General features: G+C 39.8%; 1 protein-coding gene across 1 annotated transcript in view; it reads left to right on the top strand.

The window, feature by feature from the left end:
* Nucleotides 1-16,241, top strand: part of nxph4 (neurexophilin 4) — a 45,927-nt gene extending 29,686 nt beyond the window's left edge. The window contains exon 2 of the mRNA XM_085275635.1: nt 14,427-16,241. Within this exon, the coding sequence (XP_085131761.1) occupies nt 14,427-15,230 (804 nt within the window). The 3' untranslated portion in view covers nt 15,231-16,241. The remainder of the gene's footprint in view (nt 1-14,426) is intronic.
* The last annotated feature ends 7,311 nt before the right edge of the window (nt 16,242-23,552 follow it).

The following is a 23,552-nucleotide window of genomic DNA, read 5'->3' as shown; positions in this document are numbered from 1 at the left end:
ATCTTCCATGTTGTGTAAACCATCATCTTTGCTTGGTTGATTCAGTTTTGTTCATTTAACAAACTGCTTTGGTACTTGTTTGACTTGCAAATCTATTCCAGCTGAGTAAAATGGTCTGTTCGATAAACTTTTGTTTTGTTTATTTGATTTATTTATTTTTATCGCTCAAAATCCTGTAGTAGTTATTTGCACTTATGCACAATGTTTGAAAAGGACTGTAGCTCCTTTTTTAACATGAAGTATTTTTTTATCAGCAGCTCCTTCTGTTGCTGTCATTTTGTAACAGAATCCGTAGAAATCGTCATGGTGAGCATGATTTTATGATTATGAATCCGTGCTGTAATTTAACATTGTTCAAATCACAGAAAGAATTTCCATCATATTTTGTAATACGTTTGTTTTATTCAATACTTTAAATATACTTCAGGTTGAGTGATCTTTAGCAGTACATTCATTGATCACCATTTTGAGTCAAAAGGTAATGTTCAAATCGAGGGATGAGAAAAAGAAAAGGAGCAGGATGGAAAGATGGAACTGAGCAAGGATTGTGTTCATGTGTAGTCGATGATAAGTGGAAATGTATTGGGAAAAAAGCAGTTATGGAGAATGGAATGAGGAACTTTAGGAGGAATGAAGGGATGGAAAAAAGGCGAGAGCTTAAGGAAATTAAGGATAATTCACAGATCTGATCATGAGCTTAATGATGAGTGATTGGATGAAAAGATAGAGGGTGTGATAAGGAAAAAGAAGAAAGTGAGGGCAAAAAAAGTGGCAAGGAAAACATTAAGGATAGAAGTGGGAAAAAAAGGAAAAATAAAGTACAGTACCAGAAGACTTTCATAATCTCATCATGGATAGATGGATGTAAATGATGAACTGTCAAAGAAGGAAAGCAGCAGTGTAAGGATAAGGAAAAAAGGAAATCAAGGAATATGAGAGGACTGTGGGCTGGTGGTAAAACAAGGCAAACGGTGACATGAACAAGGTTTGAATCAAAGATAAAATGACTAAAGGAACTAAAGAAAAAACTAGAAACTAAAGAATCAAATCAAAACTAGAGACATATGCTAAAGAAATTTTAATTTTATGATTTTCTTTCAATATTGAGGTAACAAAGGAATTTTTTTCAGATAGAAAAACAACCAAAAAATGAAACTGTAGCTAGCAGAAAGATGGCATAACAGAAATTAAGATCCATCCAGGTATAAATGAAAGAAAGGAAGCAGGTAGAAGGTAATGGATAAAAAAGAATAAGAACAAAAGAAGGGAGGAAATGATTGTGGCATTATATTTATTAGCAACCATGCGAATGTACCAACTTCAATACCCTAAATGCTGCAAATTAGTGGAAAAGCACATAGAACAAGCATAAGACACAAATGAAGGCAGCTTAAAATGAAATGAAATTGGTTGTAGGCAGCAGGACTGCAAAGGGATTGAGGGGAGAAAAAAAGGGAAGGCGAATGGAAAGGAAAAAGAGCAGGTCTTTATTATGGTGAGTAACTTTGACACGCTCGCGTTGCGCCCAGTGCCAGTCCATCCGTCATCCAGCTCTCCTACTGATGAGCATTGGAAACAAATCTGAGGAAGCCGGGCTTTATTTTGCCGCCTGGGTGACTTGTCGGAGTCGTCACAAGCCCATGTGTCCCTGTACCTCTTCCCAACTGACATCTCCCAAGCTCAGTTTCACCCGCTGGGAATCTCTGCCGCTCTTCTCTCTGTTTTCCTCCATCTCGTCTATTCATTATGCAGATAAGTTGGTTTTTTTTTTTCTTTGCCAGTCCCCTGTGTTCGTTTGATTCTTTATTTATCTCCGGTGTTTTTGCTGTTTATCTGTTTGCAGAGAGTGTGTGTATATGCGCTTGATAAGTTGTGAAACACAGAGGGCATCAATCACTGTCACTTAGCTGCTCAACATGTCGCTCGTTGCGACAGAGCCCTCCTCCGAACCTAATCTCGATGAATTTCAAACTCTTCCAATACATAAATCTGCAAGGGAGGGGAGGAGCGTGGGTGGGGGGGAACTTTAGTGCTTTTCCAATCTGAGTCAAATATATGTTTACACATTTACAAATGAGAAATCCAGGAGTACAACGTCAGTTCTCATATTCTCCACGCCCATGGCAGCCTGCTTGGCGATGCAGCCCCTCCTGCAGCAGACTTCTGCAACAGTTATTTAGATGAATGATTAAAGTTAAACCACAGCCAGCAAGAGTCTCACCATTCTTATTTAAGGAAGAATGGGGAAGCTGTCATCTTTTGATGCATTACCCAGCATCTTGCATGCAAACAAGGCACCCCTTCTCTGCTGATGACACCATGCTCTTCTGTCCCCCCCCTTCCTTTAAGATGTGTCCCCAAAGACCTGCTTTGGGTGATTGATCAGGTGGTGCGGTTGCATCAGTGGAGACATGAAGGGAGTGTGCCCACCCAGCAAGCCAGACAAAAACACTTCAGCATGTTGATCTGATGTGATCAGTAAGATAGAGGGAACAAAAGTGGACAAATATGACTCCTGAAGTCTGGCCCTTCAGTGGGAAGTTTTCTAATGGCTTCATAGATAAATTGTGTTTCGTGTCATCTTCCTGCATTTTAACTTTTGGTAAACTTCGTAGAGCAATACTGTAAATATACTGAATGCAACAAATGGGACATTAGCAGTGTTTTCAGCATCCTGTTTTGTAAGTTAGTTTTAAAGGTATTGTAAGCTTGTGGTAAATTGCAAAAAGGAAAGATTTTAAGAAATCACAATTAGTTATCTTTGTCCAGTAAAGTTTGTTTTTGCTGTCTTAGGTCTTTTCTAACTAATCTATATTTTAGTTGTTTTGTAACGATTCTTATGCATTGACCAAGGAAGGTTTAAACACAATGAGTGACCTTAACCTCACTAAAATTCGTCATCATTGTCCAACAGACTGTGTAGAAAGAAGTAACCACAGCTGATATTTCTTTTTGTTCAATACTTCCAATATTTTTAATTTCTACTTCTTCTGTTAATAAAAGGAAAACTGCACATTAAAACATATAAACTGCCCTTTGAAGCAAATCAAATTAATTTTATTAATAATAAATAATAATACAGCTGTAATGCTTTCAAATCCCTTCAAGTTAGAGTAAAATTTCACCAAATCTTTTTAGTCTTTTCTTAAAAAGATTTGGTAGTTGTTTGAACTTGCTAGTCTCTCTATTTGGACGTTTCCCATAGTGCGCTAAATGCTTTTTGACATGTTCGTGCTGCCAAAAATTGAACACAGCAAGATGAAATAGAGATTTGACCGTGAGCGTTGCTCTGACTTGTCAATCCTCGGACCACACCGTGCTAAGTCCTTCTGCGGTGATGATGACTATTTTAACACATAAGATTAAAAAAGAAAAAGTTTAAAAAAACAGTGCTACAACATTCTGTATGTAGCATGTGTGCTTTATGCTAACTGCCACTGTCAGTTAGCATGCTAGCTATCATAGGAATCAAGAGTGAATTCTTCTCTTACTGTCTGGAAATTGTTTGGTGGCCTCTCTGCTTCCTCTCTGTAGCCAAGATGACAACCATAGATGGTAAGAAATGGCAGTTTTTTTGTTTGTTTTTACCATTATGAGTACACCATCCAATGAGCTTCATTTAGCCGCAGGTTTTTCCCTTTTTGTGCACTCAAAAAGTACTAAGTGTGGACTTGAGACACAGCATTCATCTTAAACTGTTGCTACTTGGATGTAAGATAAAAATGATAAGTTAAGCAAACGTTTTTGAAATGTTTCTGCTGCTTGCACAGCAGGTCGAGTTGAAGGTGGCAGAGTTGAAGATGTAAAGGTCTTCACTGGGATTGCCCAGGAGGAACAGGATTAAAAATGAGTGCATCAGCAGGACAGCTCAGGTCACACGTTTTGGAAAATAAGTTAGAGAGACAAGGTTGACGTGGTTTCGGCATATAGTGAAGTTAAGAAAAGTACAATTAGTTATCTTTTGTTCAGGAAAGTTCCTGACCTTTCTGAGGTGTAAGGTTAGTGGATATATCAGACAAAAGATCTTGAATTTTGTTATTTCTTTCCTCTGAGTTTTTCAAACTTTTAACTTTCATTTTCCTAACTCCTCCTTTACAGACCCCTGGTTACTTTTTAGTTTTTCATGTTTGTAATTATATATGTGGATGATTTTCTGAGTTTCTGAGCACTTGAAAGTAATTTACGTATCCACAAAACTTTTAATATTATAGTTGTATTAGCTAATCTTAACTAACCACAGAGAGAGCACAAAGCTCTGCCAAGGCAACTCACTCTCTGGGCAGTGTTTACGCTTAAGGGAGCAGTATCATATTTTGTACAGATTCAATTTGTTTTCTTTCTTCTTTTTAAATGTACTTTAAGAAGTTTATAGTGTGGTAAAAAAGAATGCATTTTTTGGGTTAACTTAAAAGAGAGGCAGGTGTAAAATGTAAAAGTGAGAGCAGAGGTCAAATGTAACATGATATTTGGATGCAAACTATAATGGGACATTTAGAATTGCTATATGCCTGAATGTACCTAAATCATTTCCTAAATGTTGCCAAGACAAACAAAGGCAGTAGAATTTTAAACATAGTTTTAAGGATGAAAGACATTTTATGAAAGTTTGACCTTATTCGACCTTAAAGAAGAGGCGAGCAGGACAAAGTAACATATTATTTAGGATCCCATACATAGTTTTAAATAGTTCTATATAGCATTATTATCACTTTGACCTTCAGGTCAATCTATCGACCTTGAAGGAGAGGTCAGAGGTCATATTTGCTGTTATGTGAAATCTACTTTCTATATCCTGACAATACACACTACACTTGAAACAATCATGATTCTAAGTTGTAAGACTTTTTGTTTTCAACCAATAATTGTCCTTGATGTAAATATGTAAAAATTGCGTAGGTTTCTGTTGTGTGTCTTGTGTACTGTTTGTTTGTATACGTGTCTTTCTTGCTGCTTGTACACCCAAATTTCCCCTTGTGGCACAATTAAAGGATTATTCTAAATCATTAAGTTGACCTTTAAGACCTTGGAGGATGTAAGTCAAATTTTGGTAGATTGTTAACGCAACTCTACACCCCTACAAAGTTTTATCAGAATTCATTCAAAACTTTTTGAGCTATTGTGTTTACAGACAGATTGACAGGCACGCAGGAACGCACACAAACGCTACCAAAGACATAACCTCCTTGGCGGGGGTAATAAATAAAACAAATGTTTTCTGGAGGTCTACAGCAGCACATAGATTCTGTTTCCTGTGGGAGTAGTTACGTGATGAAGATTAAATGCAACTGAAAAACAACTAAAACCGATTTGGCTGTAGCAGCACTGCTTAAACATACTTGAATGAAAGCACTTACATACAATGCTGGCAGCGATGCCCAGTGTTTTCTTAGCATTGTATGTTTATTTGGCAGTGGCTGATACTTAGCCAGTCACTGTGGAGTCTCCTGATTTAATATAGTACCATAATGCGTTTTGCAAAAGACTGTGTTAACAAGAGCAACGTTGTTTATTTAATGTGGTAATCTCTGTGGTTGCAAAGGCTATTTTTAGTCCCATGTGCTATAACAAGAGGTATGTCGTTCCAAATGTAAGAAGAACATAATTATTTCAGTTTGTCGTTGTAGCAGGCCTTGCTGAATTTATAAATCACTGGACAGCAATATTTATCTTTGGAATACACAGATAAGAGTGACAGGTGGATTTAGATTATGATGCAAATAAAGAAGCTTCAGGTGAGGCTTTGCTGTTGCAGGTGTAATGTTTAACTGTATTGAACGAGTAATATTCAAAAGGATCGTAAGCCAAATGGAGCCTCTTATTTACTGCAAAAATATGAGAATATGTTTGGCCTTGTAATCTCAGTCTTCAAAAACAAAAAATACAGCAATTTCTTTCCAAATAATGTTTCATTTGCTTGAATACATGCACATATTTGTACATGATGGGTCCACTGCAAGATATTTGATGTTCTGTTTATATTTTTTTATTTTCTCTGTTTGTTTTTATGCTTTTTTTTGTAAAGAAAAGTACATGCAGACACATGGATGTGTTGTCTAACAAGCTGCCTGACCTCTAATGACCTTTCTTTCACCGCTGGGTTTTTGTTGTAGATCTTCTGCTTGCTTGGTGAAAAAAAAAATGACTGGCCAGTTTTTCAAGCAATTGAACTCCCACTCACGCTGGCTGACTTGGTTAAATTAAAATGTTAATTAATTGTGTAAAAATATGTCTCAATATACAACAGTTGGAAGTTCTAAAGTTGCCTTGTTGTGCCAAGACAATAAAACAAACCTGAAATTCCCATAACTGTGAGACATTGTAGTTTTCTACATTTCCCCCTTAGTCTAATTTTAGCACATCTGCAATATTTTGCAATATTGTCGGCATATTACACTTAAGCCAGCATTCAATACCCTCATAAATCCTCTAATATAGACATCAAATGGTAGAGTAGCATCTCTTTCTTTCTTCCTTGAAACTAAACCTTGTTTTTATTTACCTTATTTTCTACACACTAAAAAATACAGATTCTTTAAAGCTGATGATGAACTAAAATGCTTATTAAATTTAGTCTGAAATATGGAAAAATACTTTATTTCTTCTTCAAGTGATTTTTTTCAGAACTGAGCTGGTCTTCTTGAAACAATATTACAGATATTACTTCTCAAGAAACCTCTGATTATTCTCTATGGGGTGAAGTGTTTCTCATTTTTGTCTTATTGCACTCATAATCTCACTCTGTGTCGTATATATATTGTCTTTTTACCTTTTCTCTCTTTGCACTTTCGCCTCATATTGTCTTACAGACCTCTCTGCTTTCTCTACACTCATTCTCTTATTCTTTTTCTTTTTCTCCCTTGCTGTGTTATCTGTCTCAGCTCCATTTCCTTGCTCCCTGATACTCCCTGACTCAGTAGCTTTCATTTTCATGATAATCCAACGACACCAGTGGACTGCAAAATCGCTTTTACTGCTTTTTTCCCCCTCTTCTTCCCCCCTCTTCCTCTCTGTCTCTCTCTCTCAACAGTCTCTTGCTCCATTTTTCCCCTACTGGTTTATCTTTTTTCCTCCTGGCTTTATTTTGCTTTTTGTAATTAAATGTCATTTTCAGCTCTCTCATTTTTTTGGAGGGGGGGGGGGCAGGGAGTGGGAGGCTAAAAGTTAAAAAGTTTCTTTTTTTGTAGTATGATTATTGTTAAAACAGTGCAGCGTGACTGCTGTTAAAAACTGAGCACGTCTGAGCTACAGTACCACACTACCACCATCGGATAGGTTCAGTTCAGCTTTATTTTATTCTCAGTCTACACGTAGCTCAATTACTACTCTGTCATCAAACTTCCATCCGTTCTCAGAGATGTTTCTTTTTATCCACATCTTATATTTCTAAGCATCATATTCATAACAGATGCAAATTATAATTCCTGTCTTCCGGCAGGCATCTTTTATGTCATTTCAACGCACTGTAAATGCCCCAGACTCCACATCTTGCTCCTTTTACTAGAAGCAGCAACATCTAACACTGCACCACAGACTGGTTTATAAAATAAGGCATAATAATGCTACAAATATGACCTGAAAAATAACACAAGCTGTGAATAAGGACGAAAAGATGCAGTTACATAAGTTGACCTGCACAAAAGAATTCATCACATTTTTGTGATTTTTTTTTATCCGAAAAAGTTGTAATAATGTTATTACTCGAATTCATGTGTAACCTTTTTTACTTTTTTTTTTTTTAAATCAATTAAACGTCTGAGTTCATATTCATAAATATTCAGATGCATGACAAAAGCACAACACTGCAATGTGTGATGTTATCATATGTGCTCAGAACATTTCACTCAAAAACATCATAAACTATCAGTATATTGTGACATCCCTTGAGGGGATTTTTCCACATCAGTTTTTGATTTGTGTTTTTTTGATTATTATCTATCACTAAAAAAACATCACAGTAACTGGATAATTCTGAGGAGGCATAGTTGAAGGGAAGGATCCAGTCAGCCTTAAGTCAGTAATGTCCAAAATCAGTTTGTTATATCCTATGTTTTGTCAGTGACATTTAATTACTCCATCAGTCACAAAAACTTTCAAATTTAATCAAAGAATAACTCTTTATGTGAAGAAAGCACCTTAAAGTAATCATTGAATCACACAAGCACAAACGCTTGTGAATCTGCCTTTTTATATGCACAGCTGTATGAAATAACACCATACATGCATCAGGCAGGTGTATTTCTTAGGTTGCCTATATTAAAAAATAAATATTATTAAATCACATCAACTGAGTACAAAACTCTTCTCCAGTATTTAAACTGCTTTTGTCATTATTGTACAGATGTATCAGCTGAGAACACACACATCATCTTCCATTTAGTTGTGCTGTGTGTTCAGGTGTGTCTTGACTTCCTAAAGAATTTGTGCTAAGATACTGTCACCATCCATCACTGTGTTTGGTTCGGCTGATTCAGAGTTATGAGAGCGGCGATACGACTGTTTTGTTAAGTACTGCAACCTCTGAGCTATTTTCTCACCTCGCTTTGCAACGCAGCGAGGAGGAAAACAAAATGGCAGGGGTGCTGGGAGAATGCATGCTCTGATCACTTTGGACTTGTTACTGTTAAATGCATGCATTAGCACAGTAAAACGGGACAGTTCAAATACCGCCCTTCATTTTAAAGGCACAGCCTTCTTCAGATGAAGGTGTTCATACATCAGCTATGATGAAGCGAACCAAACTAATGTAACAGCTTATAATCTGTCGAGATTTTCCTAAACAGGACTCTGACACTCAGATTTCCTTTTGCTTGAACTGTTTCAAAGATGTCAGGGTCATCTGAGAAATGAAAGGCCTTACCCTTTCAGGGTTTTCCGGCATATTTCAGAATGCAGTGGTGGATGAACAGAAATGTCTACAAATTTCATCTTTGAAGTTCGAAACTACAAAAAGAGAACTTTTTTACTGCAAGATCCTTCGCTTTCCACAAGCACAGATTGATGGCATTTGCCTTTTTCAGAAATGGTGAAGGTGCATTTAGGATAAATAGGAACTTCAAAGTTAAAAAAAAAAAAAAAGATCTGCATTCAGCTTTACATCTTATTGTCCTCAGTTAACATTTTGCAGCTTTTCCAAGTCTTCTTGAAGAAAAATGAGATAACTACTTTTAATCGCAAAGGCACTTGAAACAGAAAGTTAAGAAAAAACAATCAGTAGCTGGCATCAGAGCCTGTGGTTTGTAGTGCTGTGGGAGGGGAACTGTACATTTGACTCTCCTGTGTGACAGCAGATCAATGCAGCCTGGAGCGCAGATAGAAATGAATTGATTGTCACCAATAAAACTCCAATTAAACAAAGGAACAAGCCTGGGAGAGAGCTCAGAGACAAGCAGCTCTCATCTTCACATCTGTCCTCGGGGGAAGAATGGGAGAGCGTGAGGCAGGAGAGGGAGTCGGGTGTGGGCTGAGGAGCCGGGGAGCATGGTTCATTTCCTCTGAATACTCTTGCTATCAGGAAGGTGTGGAAGTTATGGATGAATGTGAGAGTGAGCAAACTGCAGACAGAAGATCAGATAACCGATAGACAGAGAGTGCAAAAGAAAGAGGGAGCAGAGGGAGAAGTGCTGGCATTGATCTAAAGCTTCCCTAATGATGAAAAGAGATCTTAATTGTGGTGACATGTAATATAACAGGTTTAAGCAGTCAATTGTAGAGCTCATCTGACCTTATTTAATAGGGTAGTGTGAAGCCTCTCATCACATAGTCTTTCTTTCCCTCACTACAGCCTTCTCTACCTGCCTGTAGATGTGTCTCATCGCTTTGTCTGTCAGTTTTGTCTCAGCCGCATTGATAATCTCCTCATTGAACAAATTCCTACATTTCATTCTTGTATGGACTTTAAGGTAGGTTGGAGGCCTTCCATCTACGCAGCAACTAAGGGTTGCTTTTTGCTCATATGAACCTCCAAATGAAATTTAAAGATGATTAATGTTCCCTATTCCTAGAAAATGTACAAGATCTTCTTACTCTCTCCTCTCCTCATCTCACTTCTCCACTAATAACATTTTCTTCACTATCTCCCTTTATCTCCCGAGCGCTGTAATCTGATTGTTCTTTCTGTGATTGTGCTGTTATTGAGTTGTCTGGATCATACATATGTATAAGCTCACCACAATACTTATGCTGTGCTCTGCTGTGATTTCCTGCAGCATACAACCAAACAGGAGTCCCATCCCTAATTGGAGGAAACACTAATGCCATGTTGAAGCGTGTAAAAGCTTCCCTCTGAAAAAGAGGGGACTCACACCAACCCCTGAGTCAGGTTTATACGGAAATGTTCCTTTTGAGTCATGTTAAGTTTGCTGGAAAGCTGTAAAAGTCCCCAAGTCTGACTGTGTGTGTTAATGGAGTTGTTTTTTCTTGACAACAGTGGCTCAGATATAACGTGAGAATAAGAAATACAACCTCGGAGTTATGTAGCTACTTTGGTAGACGAGTGATGCATGTGTTTCTTTTAAAGTACAACGTAAAACTAGCTGTCATCCACAATTTTGTGTTCTCCCAGCTAGCTGCACCTAGATTCATTTTTAGCCAGCTGTGGGGCTGTGGGGATGGCAGTCAGTCTCTTTAGTAGATGGCCACACTTTTTCATGCATACAAGCTTATATTTGATCAGATACAGTGCTTAACAAATTTACGAGTCCACCTGTCATATGCTCCAGTGCTCCAATTTGAGTCGGCACCCTGGACCTCTCTGAGAAGTCAGAAATTAATCAAGCATAACATTCAACCACTAAAACAAATTTTTCTGTTCAGGAATCCAAGTGAATGACTGTAATTTGGGATCTTAATCAAACAATAACTATTTTTTTCTGGGGTTTTTTGTTTTTTCTGTAAAACTGTACATTTGAAAATTCAAAGCTAAACACACTAATTATAATCTAGTATTAAAAATATAATTTGGATTAAAGAACTCATGCATTGCGGTGGATTTACCATTACTGTTGTATTTCGGTAATTACGAATACTGTTAATTTAGGGATGCTGTAGCATAACCCTTACATTGGGTGGTGGTTGTCGTTGCAATTGTTGGCAATCTTTAACAAGGAATTGTTAAAGAATGATTAACAAAACTTATAGATATATAAATAGATAGATATAGATAGATACACACACACATATGTAACTGGCTTAGAGTCATTCAGTTCTTGATTTAAGGAGTTTTCATCTTCTCGGTTTCAAGAGATATCTTTTCTGTCTTTCACAGAGTTCTTCCCACAGATTTTCAATCATGTTTAAGTCAGTTGACGCTGACGACCACTTCAAAAGCTTCAGCTTGCATTTCTTGAGGTATTTTTGGTGAATTTTCTAGTCTGCTAGGGGTTATTGTCTTCTTGTGGGAGTTTCACTTTCTTTTCTGACATTGAAATCCATAATTTGCTGATACCTGGTCAACCCACAAAGTTCTAAAATTGCCAGGTGGCTAATAATGCCATTCTCTGGCCTCACTTATGAGTTACTTATGACCTGACAACTATTTTGTGAGTTCCCGACAAAAAAAAAAGTTAAAGAAGAAAAGCTGATTTTCAAGGTCTGTCCACTGAAACATTTGCAAAAGCGTCTTTTCAATGAAAAAATCACAAACTATATAATTTACCCAGGGTTGGCTACCACTTACAACTCTAAGTTCCATTCAAATCGAAATCATAAGCTGAAAGAGTGACTACTTTTTAGTTGTGTGTGCGCACCTGTGTGCTTTTAGCTTCAGCACCTCTTCATCACTTCAGCAGTGCCCCTCTGGCTATTGCTCTAAAAGTTACTTCTGACTCATTGTAACTTAACTGAATAGGCACTGAGGAGGAAGAAAAGCATGAAGGTTTATTTCTCAAATCTTTCACTGAGTGCGGCAGCCTGATATGACCTTATAGCAAACATCTGCTGTTTCAAAAAGTCTATAGCTTATGGATTTCATGTCAAGAGAAAATATCTGATATTTATTCTAACATATCCTCACCCTTTAAATTGATTTACTGTCAAGCACAAAAAATTTCATATTCATGCTAATAAAAAGTCCATCTATTTATTGGTTTGTGTTGGCATTTTATTATTTTCATGCCACAGAAGAAGAGGGCCTTTCTCTGTACTCATCTTTTTCACTCGATCGACACTTGTTAAAGTTGCTGACTATGTACAGTTGCTTTTCCCCCTTCAGAAGGACTTATGTCAGCCTCAGACCCCCCCCCCCCAGAATAAAATCACTTTAAAACTTCGTACAGCTGACCCTGAAGGTTAGGTTGAGGTTCATGGTGAGATGTTGCCGCTGAAGTTTCTGGATTATGATGATTGTGCTTGTTTAAACTCTGGGCCACAAGCTTGAGTAATGATTAGGACTGCACCAGCAGAGTGTTACCCTGACAGATGGCAACACATGGAGTTAGCTGACAGCACTGCTGACAGCGCATTCACAGGAAGTCCCCATATTGCATGCACTGTACACAGGCTTTGTTGCTGTACATATTCTGATGTTTTTCTGCCATCAACTGTAGCTTGTTTCTACCTGTCAATGCCAAAGTCAGCTCACATCATCTATTCACAGACTTAAAATTGCAAGACCTCTGCACATGCCTGCTGTCAGTGCACCAGAGGGAATTGGGGTCTGTTGAAAATCTGCAGTTAGACATTATCCCAGTCACTGGTCATTCATCTAAAGCTTTCTTCTTTTATAAGTTCATCCTGGAGCAGTCGATACACTACCGTTTATTTGCTCTTCAATCAATCTACTTAAAAATCAGCTCTGCGGGCATGTTAATTAAATTCATTTCAGTTTAATTCAATTATATATATATCACCAAATCACAACAGCCTCAAGCATGGAATATATCAGAATCTATATAAGTGCTATTGTTTTGCATCTGCAGCAATATGTAGTTGTTTTTAGGTCGGAGGTTGATGAAAGATGAGGCAGGCATAAAGCTGCTGGTCCCACTGCATTGGATACAAATGAAGGAAGACAGAAAATGTCCCAACCTAACTAGACACAAAGATGTGATCCTGTACCTCTGTTTTTTGGGTTGGTGTTGTTTATCAACTGGGAGAATAGTTTTTTAAACTCCATCCAAATGCAGCCTCAGGGGAAGCGCATGTAACCCCTCTGAATAGTTGTAATACTTGGCACTGTCACTTCATGACAGCTTCAAGCTCAAAGTCTGTGTGTGTGTGTGTGTGTGTGTGTGTGTGTGTGTGTGTGTGTGTGTGTGTGTGTGTGTGTGTGTGTGTGTGTGTGTGCATGCATATGGATAGGAGCATGGCAGTGATGTGATTGATGAGACATATAAGAGAGCAGAGCAAGATTTCTAGTCAATCAGCCCTGTGAATAACCACCTAGGCTGTGGATTAAAGGCAGAAAGCTGTCTGCACAAACAAAGGCTCACATCCATTACTTTACATGTAGAGTTGTTTTGCTCTCTGTGGCAACACTGACAACAAAATTAAAGTGTGTTAACAAAAATAGATCTATTTTTTCTCTTGAATTCAGGACATGAAACGTAGCAACATCTAACAACTAGGATGCTCGTAGAAAAAGAAAACTTGTGGGAGGTAAACATGAATGCTACCAAAGAGTGACCTTTGAAATATTTATAATTTTAACAACGAGTGCAAATTGAAATTGGACACATTTGAATTATATCACATTATGTGTATTTACTTTTCATTTGACAGAACAAAGAATAAACTGTAGCACCTCTGATCTCTGTCTTTACCTCTTTAAAAATGAAGATACAAAGTCAGCCAAGGACTAGTTGCAAGCCGTTGGTTCCATACTTAGAGTTCTATATTGTAGCATTTAGCCAGCACAGGGAACAGGAGTGATGTGGCAGCCACTATTTAATATTAAATACCTCTGAGAAATGCACCAAATCCAATAACTGCTCCAAGACTGTAAATACTTATCCTTCCCAGACTGAATCCCCTCCAAATCACTTTCAATTTGACATTTTTTAGTGGGGTCCTGACACTTGATCAGTTTCTCAGTCAATCAGCTGTTTGGCACTCATCTAATATGAATGGAGTCCTATTTTACAGGATGCTGTTCTTGACAAAGAATAGCTAAAAGGTTTTTGGTTTTTAGGCAAACATGCAGTAAAACTAAATCTAACTTAAAACTCAAAACATTCTCGGTATATGCGGAGCTTGGCATTATAGTTTGAGACATGAAAATATAGATATGAGTGAGTAGCATTTGTAAGAATGAATTACAATTCCTAAAAACTTGGAACTATGGTAGTAGGAGCTGGGTTAAATGGATGGATGGATGGATGCTGTTGTGTTTTTGAAAGGTCTGTCTGGTAGAAAAAGACATGAAAAGGCAAAGTGCAGCATTGTCAGTTACACTGTCAGTAAAATTTGATTGTTCTTTGTCTCTTCTGCAGGTCCAAGGGTTGGAGAGGCAAGTGGACTTCTCAGATCTGGGCCCAGTGGGGGCGGTGATGAAGACTCTTCCATACGGCATGGGCGGAGGCACCGTTGGAGGAGTAGTTAAGCCGCCGTACCAAACCATCTTCTCCACACCGATCGATCAGATACCGGTGAAATCCAAGCCACCCCCGTACAGTTCCTATAGCCCTTATGAGCTGGCCCGGAACCAGTCCCTGCTAGTGGATCAGACAGGCTACCGCTCCAAGCGTAAACCTGCACTAAAGACAGCCATGAAGACCAAGAAAATCTTTGGCTGGGGGGACTTCTACTTCAATGTCAAGACCGTGAAGTTCAGCCTGTTGGTGACAGGGAAGATTGTGGACCACATCAATGGGACTTTTACTGTTTATTTTCGCCACAACTCCTCCAGCCTGGGGAATGTGTCGGTCAGTATCGTGCCACCAACCAAAGTGGTTGAGTTTGAGGTCCTTCAGCAGCATCATCTGCACCCCCACACCCAGCAGGACGTCCAGATCCAGGAGACACAGCAGTCCACCATCGATCCAAAAGAGGCAAAGACCTTAAACTGTCGGGTCGAGTACGAGAAAACCAACAGATCCAAGAAATCCAAACCCTGCCTGTATGATCCGTCTCAGACCTGCTTCACAGAGCACACCCAGTCCCACGCTGCTTGGCTTTGTGCTAAACCTTTCAAGGTGATCTGCATCTTCATCTCTTTCTTCAGCATTGATTATAAGCTGGTTCAGAAAGTGTGTCCAGACTACAACTTCCAAAGCGATCACCCTTACTTTGGATAAAGTAAACGAGACTAAATAGAGAATAAAAGAGACACTGATGAGTAAAATGATAATGATGGAAATGATAGTCATACTGATCCTGTTAAAAAAAGCAGGGGACAGTTTTTTTGCCTCTAAACAGCTGTGAATTGTGGATTTAAATCATGTATATTCAGACTTATGGATGATTAGGATGTGGCTGATTTCACTGACGTCTTTTCCAACTTTGTATTTGTTCTGTTTTTCTTTGTTTTCTTTTGTTTTCTGTAAATATTGTACTCAACCCCAGCAGACTTATTGTTTTTAGATATTTGTTTCTTAGTGTCATTTCTTTCTGAAGTTGGAGGCTTGGTTACAAACAGCTGGAATCAGTATTATGCCCTTCGAGTACAAAGTAAGCCTCTGAGGCAGCCGAACAGTGCCATCGCTGTATGGCAAACGTAATGTTATGGTAGACTGACTGTTAATCATCCTCTCAGCTCTACATTTAAACCCTGGATATAAGAGAGTTATATGTATGAGAAATGCCATGCTGGATATGCATACAATATACTGTATGAAAAAGCACATTAAAATCTCTTAAACTGTCTGCCTTTTACTGAGTGAATGTTTTGGTTCAGAGCTTGAAGCAAATTTGCAAGGCGCAAGCTGTGCAGCATTTTCATGTTATCTAACTCAGCAAGGACACTATTATGAATTAAGCTACATTTTACTCTGATTAGGAATTCATGTTCCAGCTTTCAGCTAAGATATGTAATTTTAATTTTCTCAAATATATCGAAGGAAAGTTTGTTATGGATTGAATTTTAACATGAAAACCAACTGTGAAACATTCTTTAGATGATAAAGTTTGACTTTTTGAAGGAGTTGATATGTACAGTAATAGAATCCAGCAGCCTTATCTGATGTGATTTTTAATTACATATATCCTGGAAATGGAAAAGAATAACTATTGTACTGAAGGTAACATGACTGACAGATTTATGTTTGTTTGATCATGCAACCAAATAAAGTATTGCACACCCGAGTAAACATTTTTTAGTTGTGCCGAAACCAAAGGGTATATTGTATTATTTTATATGTATATTATGCTGCCAATGCTATGATCTTAACTACCTAATAATACTTACTTGATCAAGGTGTTTTATGCTCAAAATATGAACTTAAAAGAAAATAAAGTAGGACTGGCTCGCCACCAAAAGAGTAATTATTAAAACTGATCGGGGGTTATAACCGAAAGCAAGGATCGCCCCACCTGCCTCTCTCTTAAGCAAACCAACCAAATGCAGTTTGAACAACTATTTAAGACTGATTCTTCGTTCTTCGCAAACTCTCAGCTCAAAGTCATTTGGGTCCACACACCTTTGATCCGGAAATATTGGTGCACAGAATTTCATTAGAAAACACATATTCAGTGTTAATTAAATCTTCACCTTCTCTGCCTCAGTATCTTATGGTCATGATGATTTAAACTGAAATGGAGCCTTACACAAGTTGCTATGGACAAATGCAGAAGTTGGTGAACTTCCCTTCTTTTTAGACAGAAGCTTAGTGAAGAGTTGTTAAAAAAGTGCTCGGGATTACTCACAACTATATGTAAGTGTACGTTTGAGTGCATGTTTGTGACTGGATGTAGATGCATGTGAAAGCTACAGTAAGGTCCATAAGTATTCTGTTAATGAGGCTTTTCTGTGTAATTTTCTCTGTGTATACCATCACTGTGGATTATAAAGCAAACAATCGATACGTCTTTGAAATGCTGACTTTCCACTTTTATTTAAACAGCTTAGGAAAAGAATTGCTTTAACTATTAATGAAAGATTTTTTTGCATACTAGTCTCCCATTTTCAGCAGTAACTGGACAAAATTCCCCTCACATAATTTTAAATATAATGATTGCTGTCAATGACAGTGTGAAACCTAGAACCCAACAATACATGCTGTGTTCCCATGCTCTGTTGGCTTGAAATCGGGTGACTAACTTAAAGATTATCGCATTGCTGGCAGACTCTGGACAGAGTCTTTTAGATGTTTTATGGCAAAGTTTTCTGTGCTCTTCTCGGTCTTTTAGTGTTTCAAATGTAGCCAATTTCTTTTTAAAATGAACTATATTGTAGATTTAGACACTTCTGAAGGTTTTTCTATCTCTCTGATATTTATTTTGTTTTTTCAAACCAACCACTTATTCTTTTTTTTTTTTTTTTTTTTTTTTAAAATGACATCAGAAACAGCAGTATGCGACATTACGTGATGGCAGAGCTTCAGTTCATCCTTTGTCATTTTTTTTTTTTTTTTTTTTTTAATAAATAGGACAGGGGGAATGAATGAGAGAGAGAGGGGGAGAGAAAGAAAGAAAACCAAAGGGGAGAAGAGACGGTGAGAAGGGGGGGGAAGAGAGACAAAAAAAAAAAAAAAAAACTCCTGGGTCACCTGTATGGAGAAAAAAACAAACAAACAAACAAACAAAAACAAACAGAGGAGACAGCAAACAACAAAGAGCAACATAATAATAGAGAAAACAAAGCACCATCACAATAAACTAGCTAGTCATAGATATCAGTATTTACTAAGTAATAAACGATATTGTGCAGCACGCAAGATAGACAGCGCACAGTGTGCTTTGAGGCAGCAGCCAAGAAAGCTGTAGTCCGCGTCTGTGAATACCCATGTGTGCATACCTGTGTGGATCAGCATGCTTGCATTCCAAAGGTTTCTCCATGTAATGATCTGCTAGGGAGTGTGGGGGGGCCACAGCCCCGTCCTCCAGGGTGTGAAGCGGGTATGGAGGAGATCAAAACTCCAGACATCCAGAGGCCCCCAGAACACAAGAGACCATGGAAGACCAACAGAGGGGCAGCCGCGCCACTGTCCCAGTAAGAGCTGAGGAGAGTCCCAGATGAGGGCTCGCCCAGCAGCCGCGGAGCAGAAGTCAGGGGGAGTTGCAGTGACGCGCCCGTGAGCTCCGCCGGCCCCCAGCTGCGCCTGAGTGACCGAGCCCTAGGCCGAGAGGCCGGGGGCACCCCACCTCCAAAGGGGCCCGAGCGAGCCCCAGGCCCCAGGCCCCGACAAGCGGCCGCCAAGGAGTGAGCCAGTGTGTACCCGGACGCCCACCCCCAGACACAAAGAACCACCAACACACCGACACCTGAGGGAGTCCGCCACCGGCAGGGGAAGTGGTGGTGGGTGGAGATAGGCCTCCAAACCTTGGAGGGCCTGAGGTGTCCCCAGAGAGGTGGCGTCTGATACCCAACCTGACATATAGACACAGACATACAGGCACACACAGACACAAACATCCATTCCCACCCTCATGCTCTCATATGCACTCACTCCACACTCAACCAACGTGGAGACAGACATAAAGAGACGCTGTACACACAACCACACTCCCCAAGCGTACTCTACAAACCGGGTCTAGGTACCCTTGCCCCTGGAGGGGGGAATTGCACCCAGACCCAGGTGGTGTTACCCTTTTCCCTGCGGTGGGGAGAGGCAGACCACCCCGACTCCGCAGCAGCAGGGAGGCCCCACACCCCAGACCGCAGTCGGACGGCCAACTCCTCCTACTAGCCCTCCCGCTCCAGCAGGCCGCAGAGAATGGGGGTGGGAGAAGACTCCAAACCTCCCTCCACCCGCTCATTGTAGTGTTGCTGCATATGTGTTCTAAGGTGCAATTAAAACCCAGGAGGGCATGGAGCTACCTGCCAAGGAGCAGCAGGTAAGCGCATAGTCCCTCCTGCTAACCCTCAATGACTAAGTGTATTTAAAATTGAGAGGTGGGCAACGACGTCAGGGGTGAGGTATACACCCTGATGGTGATTTGGACTCCGTGATTGTGCCCACCCCCAAGATCCTATATGTATGTGTAATGAGAGTGTGAATAATGTGAATGTCTAAGTTGTGGGATAAAATTGAGGCAGAGGCAGCCAGAAGGGGACAGGGGGGGGGGGGTTAGCCTCCTCTGCACCCTGGTGACATACCCCCACTCCAAGGCCCTGCATGTGTGGGTGGTTGTGGAGGAGCGGGAAGAGGGAGGCAGCTGGAGATGGGGAGGGAAGGAAGGGAGGGGCAGGTAACCCCTCCCTGGGGCCAGCTCCCCCGCTGACCCCAGTAGGCACTCCCACCCTCCGCGACCCGCCAGGGAAGGGGGGCCCAGGCCCATCAGACCGGGGCCCAGTGCAGTAGCGCCCCCCGGCTCCACAGAGCCCTGGACAGTCCACCCAACCCCACCACAGAGAAAACTGCACCCACCCCACCAACCACACATCTTCCAGACTACATAAGACGGTAAACGCCCAGGCTGAGATCTTCCTCCACCTCTCCTGTATCTCCCCCTCCTGCAGAGAGTTCCTGAGAGAAGAAAGCTCCTGCAAGATGTGACCATCCCCCCCACCAGTTGAAGAGCCCCCCAGGCGGCTCGATGCACCGGCGGCACCCTGCTCCAGGGGCGGGCCCCCATGCACCCACCCGCCCACAACCCCGGCAACACACCAACCAGGACCCGAGCCCCCGAGGCCCGGCCCGGGCCCCAGCCCAGAGACGGAGCGCCCCCAGAACCTCACGCCCATCCCGGACCCACCCAGGGGCAGCCAGGTTGCCAGGTCAGTAACCCGCGTCCGTCAGCACAGACCCTCCCCTAGCCCCGCTGCACGCAGCCGCGAGGAAACAGTCTTATTCAACCACTTATTCAAAATCTCTTTTAACCTTGTATTGAAAGTTCCTGTTAACAGCCAGACGCAAGTTCAACACTTGGAATCACCTCTGGATTTTTTTTTCATTTTTTAATTTGGAGTTGATTTTAATTTTGTCATGAAATAATGAAGGAATTGGTCTCACCTGGCCATGAAGCTGCTTATCAGTCAACTGTCCGATTCCTTTCAAGCCTCAGAGGCCTGTTTATAAAAACAGATGTAATTTTTAAACTGTCAGTGAAGTACTTTTGTTAAACCTTATTAATTAAAGCTGAAAGTCTGCATTTTACTGCCCTATTTGAAATAAAATCCACAGTGGTGTTGCATACAACAGCAATAAAATGTAGAAAAAAGTGTCATTGCCCCAAAACTTATAAACCTAACTGTATGTTGAAAATGTTTTTGTGTGTCTATGTTTGTCCAGGAATGTCATAGGAATTGAGTTTTAGTAAAATAAATAATAAATTATGAATGAATATAAATAATATAAATAAGTCGCACAATCATCAATGCATAATACAGGGCCCAGGAACAGGAACATAAAAATAACTCCAACCAACAGAACCAAAAGCTGACCAATCAAACAAGACACAAGGAGGAACAACCACTAACAAATTATACAACAACAAACAATTACTTCAACTTAACAGTTATCAGACACAAAACTAACCGAATACTGAACTCAGAGAAACTGAAAGAAAACGTATTTAACCCTTAGATAATTCTGGGAACATTTCGTGCCACTCAGGGTTTTTTTTTTTTTTTAATTTTCATGCTATTTTGGCTGCCCAGGATGAATAAAGCTCACATTTGCCAGAGGATAACTGCTCCCTCAGTTCCTGAAATTAGCTTAAAATGGTTAAGCAACACAAAATTCTAAGCATCCAATATATACCTGCACACCATGCTACCAACTATGACGAAGAGCTGGCAGCTTTAAAATACATAATGATTTAAAGTAGAAGAAATTATTACTACACAGTATTTTTGCAGCAGTTTTCGGGAACCTGTCATTTTTTGTCGTTAGGATCAGGAGTGTCAGTTTGTTTTTGTTTTTTTAAAGAAAAAATAAATCAATGCTGTTACCAATTATTGACTGTGGAGCTATGTAAACATACTGGCCTTTAAACTATGGGTCTTTTAAAATGGAAAAAAAATTACCATAATTTTACTGCAGTTTTTGGAAGGTGGCATTTTTTTCCTTAGGGTAAAAAGAGTCCAGATTCTAAGGGTCATTTAAGGGTCAAGCTAAATTACATATTCATTTGATGATTTCTAATTATAGACAGTCATCAGAAAATCTAGGGGTAACCCAGGAGTGTGCTAAATTTGTGAAATCCTGCTTCCTAGTTCAGACCAACCTGCCTGCCTTGGTTTACCCTTGTCTCTGTGTCCTGAATCCAAACTGTAAGCAGGTTCCACAGAAGCTACCTCCCATTCAACCTTTAAATATCCTAGGAGACACCAGTAAACCAGCAGTTTGAGAGTGAAGAGCTCTATTGAGTTACTATTTGGTCATTAATTTAATATGAGGCCTGATTATTCAAGACCTTGTACGTGAGGAAAGGGAGTTTAGATTCGATTCTGGATTTAACAGGGAGCCAATGAAGAGAGCTAGAGAAAAAAATATTGGCAAAATATGCTCGTTCTTTACGTAGCATTTTGGATCAACTGAAGGCTTTTAAAAGAATCTTAGGACCGCCTGATAATAATGAATTACAGTAGTCTAGGATAGAAGTGATAAATGCATGAACTAGTTTTTCAGCATCACTCTGAGAAAGGATGATTCAAACTTTAGAGATGTTGCGCGAATGGAAGAAAGCAGTCCTATATTTGTTTAATATGTGCATTGAAGGACATATCCTGGTCAAAAATGACTGCAAGGTTCCTCACGGTGTTACTGGAGGCCAAGGTAATGCCATCCAGAGTACACATGTGATTAGATGTCGTATTTCTACAATTTTCAAGGCCGAGTACAATATTTGAATTTACAAGCAGGAAATTAGAGGTCATCCAGGTCTTTATGTCTTTAAGATATTTCTACAGTTTAACTGATTGGTGTGTGTTCACCAATGGCTTCGTAGATATAAAAGCAGGGTATTATCTGCATAGCAATGAAAATGTATGCTATGCCTTCAAATGATACTGCCTAAGGGAAACATGTATAATCAGAGTTGGTCCTTGCATGGAACCCTGTGGAACCCCATAATTAACCTTAGTGTGTGAAGAAGTCTCTCCATTTACATGAACAAACTCTATTGGATGGATATGATTCAAACCACTGCAGTGCAGTACCTGTAATACCCACAGCGTGCTCTAATCACTTTAATAGAATGTTATGGTCAACAGTATCGAACGCTGCACTGAGGTCTAGCAGGACAAGCACAGAGATGAGTCCACTGTCAGAGGCCATGAGAAGATAAATTGTAACTTTCACTACAGCTGTTTCTGTGCTGTGATGAGCTCTGAAACCTCAGTGAAACTCAGTAAAAGCAGTCCTCTGCAGATTATCAGTTAGCTGTTTTACGACTGCTGTTATAAGAATTTTTTAGATACAAGGAAGGTTGGAGATCGGCCTATAATCACTGAGGTTAAGATCAGAGACTGTAAATCACAAATTAAAAATTAAAGTTTAACCTTAAAAGGATTGGACTTGTACATGACAATGACCAATTTATTACATGAACTTAAACTTAACTAACTTGATATATATTACCTATGATTAACAATGAATTATTAATTAATCATGTTTCACAATTTTTAACCAATTGTTTGCCTGAAATCGTTTTATAGAATAAAATATAAGAGGCAAGAGAAAAACTGGAAAGATTATACCTGACACACTGAATTAAATTTACCCACATTTTATAGAGATAGTAGTGCCATGTAGTTCATGCCATACATGTATATTTCCAGGGAAATTCTCTTTTAAAAGTCATATATAAAATGTAGCAACCAGCCAGTATTGCTGGTTCAGCTGTGATGAGCACAGAGCACTGTGTCCCTTTCTTTTCTTTAGTTTTTAAGTTTTTTTTTTCATATTATGTTTTGCATTTTACTATATTAAATTATATGCTTGTTGTGCTTGTTTATATTCATAGTAGGGCTGCATGATTTTGCATAAAATGAGAATCATAAATATTTCTTGCACTTATTAACTGCACATCAACTTCGTAACAGTTGAAACTGAACATAAAAAAATGTTGTACTGCTTATAATCCCATCCCCACCGTTGCTCGACACTGCGTGTTTAGAGCAGGTAGTGCAACATTTTTTAAATAGTTGCCGGACGGCACTGTGTAGCGTTTGTCTAGGGCAGACCTTCCCAAAGTGTGGGGCGCAGAGCCATTGCGGGGGGCGCAGTATGAAAAGGGGGAGAAAATTCCCCCTGTCTAAATCACGGACCAACAGTATCCCACAGTTGTTTATGTTTTTGAACCCATTTTGCACAGAGAGACACTTTTTGAAAATGTATAGGGGCGATCATGGCTCAAGAGTTGGGAGTTCACCTTGTAATCGGAAGGTTGCCGGTTTGAGCCCTGGTTTGGACAGTCTCGGTTGTTGTGTCCTTGGGCAAGACACTTCACCCATTGGCGCCAGTGTCCGGCAGCCTCGCCTCTGTCAGTGCGCCCCAGGGCAGCTGTGGCTACAA

Source organism: Mchenga conophoros, linkage group LG5 (genome assembly GCF_057382185.1).
Source record: "Mchenga conophoros isolate Kocher_MC1m ecotype Shallow Benthic linkage group LG5, M_conophoros_male_GT1.1, whole genome shotgun sequence".
NCBI classification, from domain to species: domain Eukaryota; kingdom Metazoa; phylum Chordata; class Actinopteri; order Cichliformes; family Cichlidae; genus Mchenga; species Mchenga conophoros.
This window is presented reverse-complemented; position numbering and strand designations above follow the sequence as displayed.